The 15,364-nt window shown below is 49.0% G+C and overlaps 6 protein-coding genes across 6 annotated transcripts; 4 read left to right on the forward strand and 2 right to left on the reverse strand.

The window, feature by feature from the left end:
* Positions 1–670: 670 nt before the first annotated feature.
* ADE13 (adenylosuccinase ade13) lies at positions 671–2,441 on the forward strand (the record flags this gene model as incomplete). The annotated part of the gene is made up of 6 exons (XM_044816236.1): positions 671–987; positions 1,040–1,068; positions 1,124–1,269; positions 1,323–1,664; positions 1,777–1,851; positions 1,899–2,441. 6 exons carry the CDS (start codon positions 671–673, stop codon positions 2,439–2,441), a joined length of 1,452 nt encoding a protein of 483 aa, XP_044666876.1.
* Positions 2,442–2,971: 530 nt separating this feature from the next.
* Positions 2,972–5,239, reverse strand: KY384_007747 (uncharacterized protein; the record flags this gene model as incomplete). Its single annotated transcript, XM_044816237.1, has 2 exons — positions 2,972–5,065; positions 5,225–5,239. The coding sequence occupies 2 exons, from the start codon at positions 5,237–5,239 to the stop codon at positions 2,972–2,974; spliced, it is 2,109 nt and encodes a 702-aa protein (XP_044666877.1).
* A 310-nt stretch (positions 5,240–5,549) lies between these two features.
* On the forward strand, positions 5,550–6,888 carry KY384_007748 (uncharacterized protein; the record flags this gene model as incomplete). The annotated part of the gene is made up of 2 exons (XM_044816238.1): positions 5,550–5,593; positions 6,315–6,888. The coding sequence occupies 2 exons, from the start codon at positions 5,550–5,552 to the stop codon at positions 6,886–6,888; spliced, it is 618 nt and encodes a 205-aa protein (XP_044666878.1).
* A 3,025-nt stretch (positions 6,889–9,913) lies between these two features.
* FES1 (hsp70 nucleotide exchange factor fes1) lies at positions 9,914–10,841 on the forward strand (the record flags this gene model as incomplete). The annotated part of the gene is made up of 3 exons (XM_044816239.1): positions 9,914–10,256; positions 10,326–10,565; positions 10,660–10,841. 3 exons carry the CDS (start codon positions 9,914–9,916, stop codon positions 10,839–10,841), a joined length of 765 nt encoding a protein of 254 aa, XP_044666879.1.
* A 305-nt stretch (positions 10,842–11,146) lies between these two features.
* KY384_007750 (uncharacterized protein) lies at positions 11,147–11,965 on the reverse strand (the record flags this gene model as incomplete). The annotated part of the gene is made up of 4 exons (XM_044816240.1): positions 11,147–11,571; positions 11,625–11,715; positions 11,765–11,850; positions 11,902–11,965. 4 exons carry the CDS (start codon positions 11,963–11,965, stop codon positions 11,147–11,149), a joined length of 666 nt encoding a protein of 221 aa, XP_044666880.1.
* Positions 11,966–12,254: 289 nt separating this feature from the next.
* Positions 12,255–15,022, forward strand: KY384_007751 (uncharacterized protein; the record flags this gene model as incomplete). The annotated part of the gene is made up of 5 exons (XM_044816241.1): positions 12,255–13,160; positions 13,207–13,284; positions 13,340–13,665; positions 13,715–14,069; positions 14,123–15,022. 5 exons carry the CDS (start codon positions 12,255–12,257, stop codon positions 15,020–15,022), a joined length of 2,565 nt encoding a protein of 854 aa, XP_044666881.1.
* Between the last annotated feature and the right edge of the window lie 342 nt (positions 15,023–15,364).

Raw genomic sequence — 15,364 nt, forward strand, 5'->3', positions numbered from 1 at the left:
AGACGAAGTGGTCAGCGATGACGAGCGAGATAAGACTTCAACCAATTTTTGATGTACTAGAATCGTCAGCCTTATGACTGTGCGCTTTGCCTTCGTGATATCGATCTGGCTCTGGAATCTCTGAATTCTTCATCGTCCTCTGGTCACCCGCCTCATACACTCCAGCCCCGCCGACATTTGATGTACCGCTCATACTGAAATGTAGATATCAAAGAATTCTTTACAGGGCGAGGTAGGGAAGTGTGCTGTGAAATCTCTCGTCTGATCTAAAGTCGCTCACGGACTGTAGACACAGGTGAGGGTGCCTTAATGACGTAGCAGCGTAATCTACGCGAGCCATCACGGCTGTAGCCGGGTAGCGTGGATCAGTGCCGAAGCACTTACGTAATCGATATCAACCTGAGGATTGGGTAACTCGGAAGATGAGCATGCCAGATTTTACGACATTCAAGAGTCAGTGTTAGGAATCTCTAAGAGATACAAGAAATCCTTCTGTCCATTTGGAGCGGCTTCGAGTGGCTGTAGCCGGGTAGGGTGGAGTTGTTTTGACTCCTTCAATCGATTCACGTACTGAGAAACTCCCTTAATCTCACAATCTGCTTTTACATTGCACCATCATACCTGATCATACGATTGTGCTCACCCCTTGACTCTTTGCTTTCAGCTCATCATGGATCCGAATGATGAATACCAAACGCCTTTCAATTCGCGTTACTGCACAAGTGCAATGAAGCAACTTTGGTCTCCAAGAACGAGATTTTCGACTTGGCGCCAACTATGGGTTTGGCTTGCTGAGAGCGAGAAGGAACTTGGTTTGACTCAAGTGACGGATAAGGCAATCTCCCAAATGAAGGAGCATGTCACCGTTCAAGATGATGAGTTCGAGGTCGTTGCTCAAGAGGAAAAGCGACGACGTCATGATGTTATGGCTCACTGCCACGGGTTTGGGTTGAAGGCGCCTGCTGCTGAGGGTATCATTCACTTAGGGTCAGTTCATTCAACGGTCTCTTTTGCTATCTCTTATATGGGCATCTCCTAGTGCAACATCCTGTTATGTTACCGACAACGGTATGCTTACAGTGACTCGGTCAAACCTGTCTTTCCTGCTAAGAAAGTAAACCAGCGGACTTGATCTTTCTCAAGAGAGGTCTAGATCTACTCCTCGACCAGCTTGCGAATGTCATAAAAAAGCTTGCGAAATTTGCGTTGGAATATAGAGATCTACCTTGTCTCGGCTTCACTCACTTGCAGCCGGCAATGCCCACAACGGTAAGAACTCTTCACTCATTGAATACAGCTGCTAAACTAGAGTCGGCAAAAAGGTCGGAAAACGAGCTTGCCTATGGATACAAGATTTCCTCATGGACCTTCGCAACATCGAAAGAGCCAGATCAGATCTCCGCTTTCGGGGCGTCAAAGGAGCAACAGGGACACAAGCCACATTCCTGAAGCTCTTCAAAGGCGATCATGGTAAGGTCGAAGCTTTGGACGAGTTGGTGACTAAGAAAGCTGGTTTTTCTTTCGTGTTCACAATCACTTCGCAGACATACTCCCGAAAAATTGACCTCGAGACTTTGGCCGCTCTAGGGTCCTTGGGAGCGACCTGTCTCAAGATAGGAAAGGATGTTCGATTGTTAGCATCCTTCAAAGAAATGGAAGAACCGGTTCGTTCTCTATGCAAATCTCCACTTAGCAACTATGACTTCGATTAGCCAGCAAAGTCTCAGGAGCCTCTTCATCTATAAGACTTATTACTAACTCTAAATCATGATATAGTTTGAAGCGGATCAGATCGGGAGCTCCGCAATGCCATTCAAACGCAACCCCATGAGATTCGAACGCCTCTGCTCCGTAAGTGGATTAATTAATGTAGATAGCTGCTGACTCTGTCTAATCAGTTGGCACGAAAATTGAAGAACCTACCGAATGACGCCGCTGACACATATTCTGATCAATGGCTAGAAAGAACCCTGGACGATTCAGCGATACGCCGCATATCAATTCCTGAAGCCTTCTTGGCTGCCGATGCATGTCTACTTATCCTTAACAACGTTTGTTCTGGCTTGGTGATCTATCCTGCCGTGATCAGAAAACGTTTAAATCTCGAGCTTCCCTTCATGGCCACTGAGAATATCATCATGGCACTTTCAGAGCGAGGAATTTCGAGAAATGTAGCACATGAAGAGGTCCGTAAGCTTTCCCAAGAAGCAGGGAGACTTGTGAAAGAGGAAGGTAAAGAGAACAACTTGATCGAGGAGGTAAGGAAAAATGAATTTTTCAAGCCGATCTGGGAGCAATTAGATGATTTGACAACCCCAAGCACGTTCATTGGAAGAGCGCCGCAGCAGGTGGAGAAGTTTTGTAGAGAAGAAGTCAATTCAGCACTCAAATCGTACTCTGAGGTGCTGAGTGGGAATGAAAAGGCGGAGCTGCATGTTTAGGCAAGCAGTACTCAAGAACACCTTAGGTGTGAGGGTTCGAGAAGCTCAAGTTGTAGTATTTGATCAAGTTCTGTGCATGTCTCGGGATCAGTACGAGAACCCTGTCGAACATATTGTACGAGTCATCCTTTGCATCACTGCCGTTGACTACGTCCAAATCATCTATCCACTTGTCCAGTTCAAGATCCTTGTACCTCTTTCTATACAAAGACCTACTCTTCTCCGCTTATCATATGTCGCTTCGAAGCGGCCATCACTGCTCTTACGAACGCAGGCTCCCAAATCTGGGCGAGTCTCGCACCATTTAGCTTCACTCTAGCGGTTCACAGGTATGGTCAAAGCAACTTCAGCATACTTTCTGTACCCGACGTGGCATGACCGATCTATCCGGTAGCCACTCCTAAGCTACCGCGATTTTCACAGAGGCCTCTGAGCTGCTGCCCCGTAATCGACCCGGCGGGGCCTCTAGACGTAGGGTGGTAATGTGTCCGTATTCAGTATATCATGTACGTCCCAAGTATGTTTATCATTCAATCATCGACGAGTTTCGACAACCTGGACGAGCTTGATCTAGTGGGACTTGCTTTCCTACTCCTTCGCCCTTCGCCCAGTCGCTCCCTGCTTCCTTCTATACCAATACCTAGGCCATGGCCGTTCCCAAGGCTTTCAAGGCCGGCTGATCCTCCGGTACTGGAAGGAAGAGTAGTCCTATTTCTGGTGGGGCTGGCCCATCCACTTGATTTGGCCCCTTTTTGCGTACTTCGACTACTAGAGTCAGAAGAGCCTTCCTCATCGACATAGCCTCCGAGCTCAAAGTCCTCTGGTGCCGTAAGACCGCTGCCATCTTCTAGGTCGACCCGTTGGTAACTACCTTGGCTCGAAGAGGACCAGAAAAGACTTGGTAATTTTTTCGCCAGGAAAGCTCGACGCCGAAAGCCGCGCATATGAGGGCTTTTAGGCAAGGAGACAGCAGGATGGTGTCGACTTCGTCGGTAGCGGCCTAGTAGAAGGTATATAGCAAAACAAAGGATAAGTAGGAAAAGTAATATGCCAGGTATACGACGCGATCTGCCACTACGAAGTATAGCACTAGGTCGGTAGGAGTTATCTTCGGGCGCTGGCTGATCTGGCATGTGAGTAGAATTTGTGGCAGAGGTTGAAGTGGGAATGCCTTGCTGCATGCTGGGAAACATGAAATCTGGGGGCACGCCTGCCTTATTGCTACCAAAGCCAACGGGAAGCGCATCTTTGCCTGTGGGTGGTACCTGACTCGAGGCATAGAGAACTACTTTACCCAGAGTCCAGCTGACCTCCACGTCCTCGATTTTGTTGATAGGCCTAAACGGCGGCGTAAAGCCTTTATCTTTGGCACTATCAATCAGCTTGGATGTGCCGTTGCGCGAAGCGTCCGGCGTATCCTCTACGCCTACTCTTGGAATGCCGATGCCCTCATGTAGAACGTTGATAAGCCAGCTGGCTTTGAAGCAGACTTCTACCACTGTCTTTTCATCCACCTTCTCGCCCCATTCGTGTTGCTTTATGCCTTCTTCGATCTTCTCCCATTCTTGATTGCAAAAATTGCTCACACGCTGTTGGTAAGAGTTGAAGTCGTACGACTTGTCCTTTTCACCAACTTGAAAGATTTCGTGTGTAATGTGCCAATACTCGCTCACACCTACGAAATGATTGACGTCAAAATCGATGGCGGGTACATGAACACCAGAAACTAGACAAGGATCGTCTTCACAGATATGGTCCTTTTCTAACAAAGGTTGAGTACTCTTCAAGCACTCGTCGAATTTCCCAACGCCTAGGAGGATGGGCGTCTTTCCATCAACGGTCTTCTCGTCGGGTAGAAATACATCACCCTTGGGCGTAATCTTCAGTCCCCGTGGAAGGCAAGGATCGAGAAGCTCTTTGGAATGCCTGAACTCATCACCCTTCCTTAACCCATCCACATACCGCACTCTTGCTTCATTGACACCAAATCTCAGCCAGGTGGTGGAAAATACTCGATATTCTGCAGGTGTTCCGTCGACAGTCCTCAGGCGCAACAATTTGAGGTCGTCTGCGTGACGCTCAGACTCCGTGGCGTTCGGAGCAAATGCGATCTGAGCAGAAGCACCGCCCATATCGAGGAACCCGAAGGTAGGATGGTCGTGTTCCCCATCGTGCATCTTGGGGTGATCGAAGCCTCCCAATAAGTAATTAGCTGCTATCCATCCGTACAATCCTTCCACCTCGCCAGGTATGATTCTAATGTGGATATCACAGTCTGGAACCGAGAACTTAGTCTTTGATCTGGCGTAGGCACACACTTCTGTCAATAGAACATCTTGCTGGTGTTTGGGAAGTAGGCGCATGCCAGCTGTAGCAAGCAGAAACAAGGGGGTTCTTTCGGCCTCATGTTCCGGAACAACTTTCCGGGCCTTCTCGAACAGCTCTTCCAAATGATCCGGCCCAACACGCGTAGGCTTCTCGCCAAAGGTCGATATGCCCGGTTTTGTTTTCTTCGCCCATTTTTTCTTCGTCTCGATGACTGGCAGAGACTCCAACTGGTCTGCGTTTGATGTTTCGCGAGCGTGAAGGTTGTCCAGCCACCGGTATACATGGAGACGCGTTCCCTAAAAGCCGTTAATTTCAACTGGATATTCCAGCGGTCTGAATCTGACTTACAGACGACCCAGCATCAAGGACGATACCGTAGCGCCCTAACAGAAGCGCGTTAGCTTCCTAGCAGACGCACACGGGATGGAAGCCCAACATTGTTCCGCTCTGGCCACCAGATCGACAGACATTAGTTTGGAAGCCTTTCAAGATGCATTCACCAAAAGAAGGCATGGAAAGTCGCAGAAAAAGGCGCAGCTTGTGGGAATTGAAGGGGTGAAGACGATGCAGAACTCTGAATAATACGGAGTCGGGTTATGCACGCTAGAAGGTGACACGCAGCGCGCTAGAACAAAGCGGGCCGATCCCGACTCAAGCACGAGCAACTGGAATCATAAGGCTATCATTTCGCCTCACTCTGTCACCTTCCTCCCACATCTGCTCTGACAGTCTCAAGTCTGGAACAGTTTTGGTGATGCTGTCTGAAGCATCTGCATCACAATGACTTTGGTGCCCTCAATCGCTGAGCTGCCAACAGAATTAGCGTACGTAATATTCAGTACCGATCATCAATGTGTTCTAGTAAATGCTAAATTCTATCAAGGAATCAAATTTGTGGCTCTCTCTCACAGAAAGAAAGATCGTCGCTGGCATTGACCAATAAATCTGTCTACCGGCTAGTCAGACCAATTCTATATTATCGTCCACGGATTGTCTCATTCTCTTCTCTCACTCTCTTCAACCGCACTCTGACCAAGGCAACGTACTTTGGCAAATTAGATCTGAGATGGTCCACGCGAGAATCCTTAAATCAGACTAAGTATCTGGATGTCATCCTCGATCCAACCAAAGACAGCTCAAAGAACGGTGGGCAGCCACCGCCAGCTATCCTTATTTCCAGGATACTTCTATCAATTGAGCGGAGATGGTAGGTGTATTCATGCATTTCGTTCTCGTCGCTTTTCAACGCGGTTTAATTCCTATGTACTGCCTGATGACAAGGCATCAGTCACGAGGTCATGCTAAGTCAATCTCTATCACTAGCCCCGAAATCGATATAAGCTTGCGTTTTGAGCATTGCAAATGCGATGCGACCCCAGTGTGCAACCTCTGGCAAGAAACATTTCCGCGCGTCAAGAGTCTTGTAATCTGTGTCGGTTCACACGACCCTGACGAAACCCATCCACGAACTTCAAGCAGATGCATCCCCAGCACAAAGTTTTTCAGCCCTTTTGTCGACGGTGTCGCTTTTCCCGATTGTAAAAGGCTTGAGATTCGGCACCACTGGGCCATTGCACCTAAGGAGAATGTGAGTCTGTTTCCACACGAGCGATCCAGAGGCCCCAACGGCCATGATTATTACCTACCACAACACTATCGTCCAACGCAGCATTCCTTTACAGCTTTGGATGGTCTTGAGAAACTTCAAAGCATCAAGTTGGAGTGCGTACCCGAACTCGACGAGTCTGTGATGGCGCAGCTTCTTGGTAGTTCAAAAATAGGCTCAAACCTTTCGTCTCTAGAGCTCAGATTCTGCATGCTGGCCGATGAGGCTATCACCCAACTGCTCTATCATGCGCCACCCAATTTGAAGCACCTAGTCATCCTTACCAAAGCGCGCCATCATTCTCAACATCATGATGAGGAGGGAAGCACAAGGGTTCAAAAGGAGACTCCACATCTATGTCCGCTATTTCGGAAATTAGGAAAAGGCTTAGCTTATCTGGAATATGGCGCGAATCGGATATGTCGAGAGCTTTTCTTTGATGACCTTGAGATAGAGAGCATTGCAAAGGACGGGATTTTGACTAATCTGGGCATGAGGGGGGTGGGACAATGAATGACGAGCACTTAGATGCACTTGCTATACGAAGCGCCGTGGAAAGATGTCGGGCTATCAAGAAAGTTGCAGATCAGGGAAATCGGGTGCAGAAATCTTCAAAAGAGTATCCAAAGAACTTGAATGAAAGTCCGCCAGAGGAATCCTTATTCGGGGCGTTTAGGGACGTTCCGTCCAATATACTGTCGATCAAGGGTGACGCTGAAAGAACGACGGATTCAGAAGAAGAGCACCGAAGGCGACTGATCATGGGTTCAAAGACGCCTTGGCTTCGTCGATATATGACCTGGGAAGGGATGTGCAAGTCCAGCCACGCTTTCCAAGAACTTCAAATTGCTGCTGACATTGAGGAGGAAGGCATCACGTGGGTGCTGGCCAGTAGGTGAACGAAAAGGCCGATATCAAGTCTGTACTGACCCTACTCAGACCGGAAGCTGGACGTTGCGAGCCAACATAGAAGTGGTAGGCTACCAAAGGATGTGAGCTTTAGAAGGGCAATGGAAGAAAAGTACCGGATCAAGGACTGATGAAAATGAAGCGGCTTCCAATGGGCTACAATGGAATAGGTATGTGGATAGCTGGTGGCGGTACATGATAACCACCTAAATTCCTTAGTATATGCACTAAGCGAAAGCAGTGAGGCGGTGTGGGAATACTTTCCGATTTCCGACCCCAAAGAGAATTGGTTCGACGCTAATGCAGGACCACCATCTGGCTTCTAATTCGACTCCCGTCACTTGACTGGGCTGTCGAAAGCAGGTGGCAAGAGATCATGGCTGGTTGGCTGTGCGAAGAACATTTTATTATTGGTGAAAGGAAGTCAATTGACGGAACAATGATGTACGCCATGGTCTGTATGATCTTACTGCTTGCGGCGCATACCTACTCAAAGGCTGTCCCCCGCACCGATGCTGGACCATGGGGGTGTAGTCAATGACAGGTGGACGCATATGTAGACGTCTGCACGATGCAGAATATGAAGCATGTTAATTCATATTAATATCATTCCATGGGCATTTTTCGATGCAACGGCTGACGGGGAGTGTGCATGGTCTTCGTGAAACACTGCGCTTCCAGCAGGACATCTCGTAGTGGCGGGCGGTGGTTGGTGGTTGGATGGCAGACGGAGCCAGCGACGGAAGAGGTCAAGATCAGCTTGGGTGTAGTGTCTGTAGTGTCTCGCTGTGCCCGAGAGAGTGGGGCCTTTACAAGCGCCGCTTTCTCTCCCCCAAGTCCCGATTTTACCTTCGCCTTCTCAGCCATCTAACAACAACTATCAACCATCAACTTCTTCCTCCCATTACTCTTCTCATCCACATCCATCATCCTGATACTTCGCTTTCTTGCCTGAGTATACTTCTCTTCATTTGCGCAACGTAAATTGGTATTTTAATCGCTCTTGCGGGTGCTTCGCTCATCCCTCTGCCATTCCCGGGGAGCCTACGCACACCACAGTCTCACTTGCGTTGGGGCACGGACGTCAACCTTGATCATCCCCCATCTCACCGTCACCATCGACTGCCATCCAAAGGACAATGGCCTCGTTCCCTTACAACCCACAGCAGCATTATAATCCTTCATCCAACTCTTCGCACTCCTCATCATCTTCGCATAACCATCATGGCGGAAGATCCCGGCGAGCACCGCGCATGTCGGCCTCGCACAATCCGCACAAGCAATTCAGAGGTGTACGAAGTCCAAGAGATATGATAGAAAGTCCCATGATTGTCAACAACATCAGAGCGAAATTCGAAGCGGGGAGATCGTTTGATTTGGACGATGACATGGAGTTCTGTCCCGGCTTGCTGACCGAAGACGATGTAAGACAGCACTCTCAATATGACGTCGCATGCGACACTTCATTCTCTGAGCATGAAAGCTGACGGCTAGGATACTGATAGATGCAATCTATCCATTCATCATCAACAGACGGCTCGCTTGCGTCTAATTCACCACAGTCGTCTCCTCTTCAACCTCAGATCCAACCATCCCAACAAGTGACCCCCAGCTTTTCCTTGTCTTCTGCGTCAACGAGTAATTACAATCCCACTACGGGCTTTCAATCGAGCAACAATCACCCGCAGCACCAGATGAAGATTCACCAACCGGCGGCTCTAAGGGCACGCAATCCTATCCCAATAGTCAACCCGACCACTGGCATGCGGTTGCCTAGTCCACCCTCATCTGTCTCGCCCGCTATGGTGCAACAGCACCAGCAGGCTTACCATCATTGGTAGAGAAACTGCAGAGCCTGGGACTCTGCGTTTCACTGCCACTGGTCGTTATCTGCAGCTTTATTGCTCATGGCGGGCTTACACTCTTTCGTAATGCTAATTGGATTCATCGTTATCCTCGACTTAACAGAACTTTTCAACGGATACCCCGGAGTAACGATGGTCTTGATCTATATGACGAAGATACCCCGTCTTTGAGTGTGAATGGTGTTTGGCAATAGAAATGACTCTGCAGCTGGCGGTCAATGTATGTGATAACGCGGCGTTTCTGTTTCTGACGATATCTACATCAGCATGGTTTTGAGGATTCAGCGATTTGGGTTTAGTTGCAATTGAAAAATATGGGAAGTGGGAATCTGTGATTGGGAAGACACCGTTAGATACCTTGGGCAAGGAGTCTTGTTGCAGCGGATGACGCGAGATTTACGAGACGGCAAGTAATCATGATGATTTGCAAATAAGCTACTGGGACATCTGGTTGGCTTTTCGGCTCAATGGCTTTTGTGAATAAACAGGAACCGCTACGTTGTACATTACTCCACATAAACAAGCTACGATTTTGATCCTCTTGATTCCTGAGCAATAGCAGCTCTGGCAGCTCCGATATTGAAATACTCTTAATTCTGACGCCAAAATAGCAGTGCTACCTCCGCAAGCAGAAGCCTCCCGTCCAAGATCCATATCCGCCGAGAAAGCACTAGCGTTGAACTAGTGTAATACAACTTTCCCCGTTCCTCTCTCGCCGTCGTTTTGCGCTCTCTCGACCGTCATTATTCATCACAGCCCTCACCATGCCTCCACTTCCTCCGTCGTCCCGTGGCTTCTTAAAGCTTCGTTCTCCCCATCACACTTCACGCCTTCTCACTCCAGCACCACAATGTCTCGCTCAAGCGGCCGCCCAACAACAGCGGCGAACGCGAGCAACAGCAGCAGAGGAACACTCCGGCGAGTACGACCGCACGCCCAAATTCGACTCGCCTTTCAAAAGCAAGGAAGCGAACCCAACAACCAACATTCCCAGCTTCAAAAACTACATGAGTAAAAGGCCGGAGACGAGTAACAAATTGTTCCAGTATTTCATGGTCGGAGGCATGGGCTTGCTGAGTGCTGCGGGGGCCAAGGCGACGGTGCAAGGTATCATTTCCCTCTCTGTCCCAACTCTGGGATCATGAGAAGGTAGAGGACTGAATTCAATTGGTTCAGATTTCTTGGTCAACATGTCCGCCTCTGCCGACGTTTTGGCGCAGGCCAAGGTCGAGATCGATCTGGGACAAATCCCAGAGGGCAAGAATGTCATTATCAAGTGGCGCGGAAAGCCAGTGTTCATTCGGCATCGAACGGCGGATGAGATCAAAGAGGCGGAGGGGGAGAAGTGGGAGCAGCTCCGGGATCCTCAGCCGGATAGTGAGAGGGTCAAGAAGCCGGAGTGGTTGATAATGCTAGGTGAGTTTCTGAAGAACCCTTGCGTCCTCCGCATATCTTCTGCGCTACGTGGCATTATGGTGTACGGGGTCAGGGCTAATTGGGGGTCCTATAGGCGTGTGTACGCATCTGGGATGTGTGCCAATAGGGGAAGCGGGCGATTTCGGTGGTTGGTTCTGCCCTTGCCACGGGAGCCATTATGATGTTAGCGGGCGGGTGAGGAAAGGTCCTGCACCATTGAACTTGGAGATACCGATGTACGATTTCCCAGAGGAGGAAAAGGTGATCATTGGTTGAGCGGGTGGCGGAGCTGAAGCGTAGCATAGAGACATGGTCTTTCGATCCGCGTGTTTATTGTTCAATACTCGAAAAAACCTCTGACCACAGATTCGCAGAATCATGTCATATTCCTGCAAAGTGAGATGCTTGAGCGCAATCAATCGACTGTAGCTCGTGCTGACAAAGAGCCCGTGACAGATACGCTAACATATGTACACCATGCCATCGCTTCAACGCATTAGAATCATCAAGCATGAATTTGTCCACCGGCAGGCTCATGGAGTCTTTCCAAGTGTGTCTCTGTCAATAAGCTTCGTACTCCATCATTGCCCCATCTCAATGTCACCTGCCTCGTCCCTTCTCAACGGCACCGGTCGTGGATTGCCATTTGGCTCATAATGCTCAAAGACATACTGCTGCGGGTTGTACTGTATGGATTGACTCGGATCCATGGGCGGGGCAACATTCAATTGCTGTCCTTCCATTTGGCCGATCGCCATGGGAGGATGCGGGTGTAGAAAAGATTCTTCTGGGTGTTGTAGAGGAATGAAAGCTTGTTCTGGTGGGGGTGGTCGCTGCGCGATTCGTCTCGAAGATCCGTCGAGGGTGGTCTGTCCGTTCTGGAGAGGTGGAGCGTTGGCTGGGGCTTTGGGTTGAGCTGCTCGAGATCTGTATTCTCTGAGTGTTGTAGTTCTTGGGACGATGTCTTCAAGGAAAGAGAGGTTGTCTATGCGGCTGACGGCGTTGGCTGGAGTCGAAAATTAGCCGGTCTGGTTGAACTTATGTGAACGGCTCTTGTACCAAGATCTCGGTATTGGATATTTCTCCGAGGCTTCTTCTCCGATTTCACAACGTTCATGGCTTGATCTGCGAAGTAGCGGATAAACATTTCCTGTCAAGATATTGAGTAACGTTCGAGAGCTTCATACCCGTTTTCTTACGGTTGCGATTGTGATGGCAAAAGAGGCATTGGCAGATACTGCACCAATCTCTTCGTCTACCGCAAGAATTTTCTTTACTCGGGCCACTGAGAGAGATATAAGAAGACTATCTTGCTACCACGCTTTGAATCACTAACGAGGGAGAGTGGCTGCGCCAGTGATTTCTTCGTTCGGAGCAATCGCGGAATTGTTGTAAGGCATTGCACCTGACAGAGGGGTCTTCGAGGGCTCTAGATGTCAAGAGCTTGGCAATGAAATGCAGATTCGAAGCAATTGAATGCGTGAAGAAGTCCGCTCGCGTAAGCCCTGGAGGTAGGTCAATATCTCAGATAACGCGATCGAAAAGTCTTGGCGTTGGCCGCGGGACTCCCCGTGCTTTCCGTCGGCCGAGCTGGAGAGTCTCTCATTGGTGAAAGGCATCTTCTGCTCTGCTTGAAAAATCGCGATTTCGTCGGTGGCACTGAGACCCTCCTCAAGATGACCTGATGGGATGAGTGCGCGCACCTCCTCGTTCTCCTCCCAACATCGGAGCAGACCGTCCTTGCCCGAACGACGACTTTCCCGCCGTCTCTCATTACTATCTAGCTCCGAGCAAGGCAGGAGCGAGGCTCCAGCAGACAACACCGAACATGAACTCACAGAGGAGATCGAGGAGATTAAGAGATATGAGGACTTCACAACGATAGATTGGGTGCAAGATGCGGCACGGGAGCAGCTAAGAAGAAGAGCTCGAAGGAAAGAGAATGCAGGCTTCTTTGAGAGAGATGGCTCTTTGGGCTGGCGGCGCAAATTGCGGGACACTTACGAGGCAGGTCAGGCTTGGATCGTTGTGACCTTGGTCGGCGCTGCGATTGGACTCAATGCCGGGTTCTTGAATATCGTTACAGAATGGCTATCAGACGTCAAGCTGGGATACTGCTCGACTGCTTTCTATCTGAACGAGGACTTCTGCTGCTGGGGCGCTGACACCTGTGACGAATGGCATACCTGGACACCACTATGGCCAATCAATTACCTTCTCTATTTGATATTTTCCATCATCTTTGCTCTTACATCGGCTAGCCTGGTCAAAGCTTACGCACCTTATGCTGCTGGATCAGGTATTTCGGAGATCAAATGTATCATCGCAGGATTCGTAATGAAAGGCTTCCTTGGGTTTTGGACCCTTTTGCTGAAATCGATTTGTCTGCCAATAGCGATTGCATCAGGGCTGTCCGTTGGCAAAGAAGGTCCGAGTGTGCATTATGCTGTTTGTACCGGAAACGTCATATCAAGATTCTTCGATAAATACAAGCGGAATGCTTCCAAAACACGCGAAATATTCACTGCCTCTGCAGCAGCCGGTGTCGCAGTGGCATTTGGCAGTCCCATCGGCGGTGTACTATTTTCGCTCGAGGTAAGCAATCTTTGCATCTCACGATAACGAAAAGCTAATCGGCAAGGAAATGTCGTCTTATTTTCCTCTGAAGACAATGTGGCGAAGCTATTTTTGTGCACTTGTAGCTACAGCTGTCCTCGCCGTGAGTTCCTGAGATATAGAAAATATGAAGTTTGACAGCTGAAAAAGCTTTCTAGGCCATGAATCCTTTCAGAACAGGCCAGCTAGTCATGTTCGAAGTGAAATACGACAAATCGTGGCACTTCTTCGAAATTCTCTTCTTTATCATATTAGGTATATTTGGCGGCCTTTACGGTGCTTTTGTGATGAAATGGAACCTTCGAGCGCAGGCGTTTAGGAAGAAGTATCTGGTCAAATACGCAATCTTAGAGGCCACTTTGTTGGCCGCTGGAACTGCTCTTGTCTGTTTCCCTAATATGTTTCTCAGAATTGACATGACCGAGGAGATGGAAAAACTGTTTCAGGAATGTGAAGGAGGACATGACTATGACGGTCTTTGCGAGTGAGTAAATTCCATATGGATCATAAGCAACGCTAATGTCAACATCAAGACCCAAAAATCGTACAACGATGGTCCTTTCTCTCCTCTTCGCGACGATCATGAGGACTTTCCTTGTGATCATTTCGTATGGCTGTAAAGTGCCCGCAGGCATATTTGTACCGTCAATGGCTATTGGGGCATCATTTGGCCGAATGGTCGGCATACTAGTTCAAGCCCTACATGAGGCCTTCCCTAACGCCAAATTCTTCTCTGCCTGTGAGCCAGATGTGGCATGCATCACCCCTGGCACTTACGCTTTCCTGGGAGCTGGTGCAGCTCTAAGTGGTATCATGCACATAACGGTGTCTGTAGTTGTCATTATGTTCGAGCTGACCGGTGCATTGACCTATATTCTACCAACGATGGTAAGTCGATGAACATCCAGAGGGTCATTCCACAAGGCTTATGTCCGTATCAGATAGTGGTGGGGGTCACCAAAGCTGTAAGTGAGCGCTTTGGTAAGGGTGGCATCGCAGACCGCATGATTTGGTTCAACGGCTTCCCGTTCCTGGACAACAAAGAAGAGCACACTTTTGGCGTACCAGTGTCTCAGGTCATGACCAGCAGTGTCACTTCTCTGCCATCGACCGGTTTGAATCTGCGTTCTCTTGAGCATCTGCTCACGGAGAATAAGTACCAGGGGTTTCCGGTCGTCGAAGATGCGACCTCAAAAACCCTCATTGGCTATATTGGTCGGACAGAGCTTCGCTATGCCATCGATCGAGCTAAAAAGGAGGCTTTCATCTCACCGAATGCAAAGTGCTACTTTACACAGCCAGACTCAACAGCCACACAGACGCCATCCGCCGCCGCCCCACCAGTCACTTTTGAAGCCATCGAATCTTCCTCAGGTCGGCAGACCGTCGAATTTTCCCGTTTCATTGATCCCACGCCTCTGGCAGTCCATCCGAGACTGCCCCTAGAGACCGTCATGGAGCTTTTCAAAAAGATGGGGCCTCGTGTAATTGTCATCGAGTATCGTGGGCGTGTTGCAGGTCTCGTGACCGTGAAAGACTGCCTTAAATTTCAATTCAAGGTCGAAGCTCAAGATACTGCTCACGAGAGTATTGCTCATCAAGAACGACAGGAGAAGCTTTGGGCTGTCATTAACACGACAGCTGATTGGGTTGCCGAGAAAGTCGCTCACTACTCTGGCGGCCGCGTTGAGCTCAAGGGTTCAAATCGACAACCAAGTTTATTGACATCAGACAACATTGATCCACGTGATCAATTTTCACCCATCGGACCACCTTCTCCCCATGCCATTTTGGATGGTACTGAGGACATTGATATTGGTGTAGAATTGAGAGACCGGTGATGTAGTCGAATACTACGGATTGTTTTCATCCATTGAACAGAATCTCAACTGGCCCTAATCACCCATGGCTGGTCAGGATCACAAAGGAGAATGTATGAGTGTGACACAAAGCTCTGAGACTGTTAGTCACCGGGCTTTGAACATGATTCTGTAATCACAATCGCTAACTTTGCTACAGCTTTGCTGTCCAAGCATACGTCAAAGGTCGCAGGAGCAGAAATCCGAATGGTTCCCTAAGTCTTGCACAATAAGAAGAGATAACGGTGGCTGCAGTATCATGACATAGTAGGAAGTGTCTGCAAAATGGTGCAAGAAAGAAAAAGAACGAGTCATGTAGCGTTA

Source organism: Bacidia gigantensis (genome assembly GCF_019456465.1).
Source record: "Bacidia gigantensis strain McMullin 20006 chromosome Unknown contig_278, whole genome shotgun sequence".
NCBI classification, from domain to species: domain Eukaryota; kingdom Fungi; phylum Ascomycota; class Lecanoromycetes; order Lecanorales; family Ramalinaceae; genus Bacidia; species Bacidia gigantensis.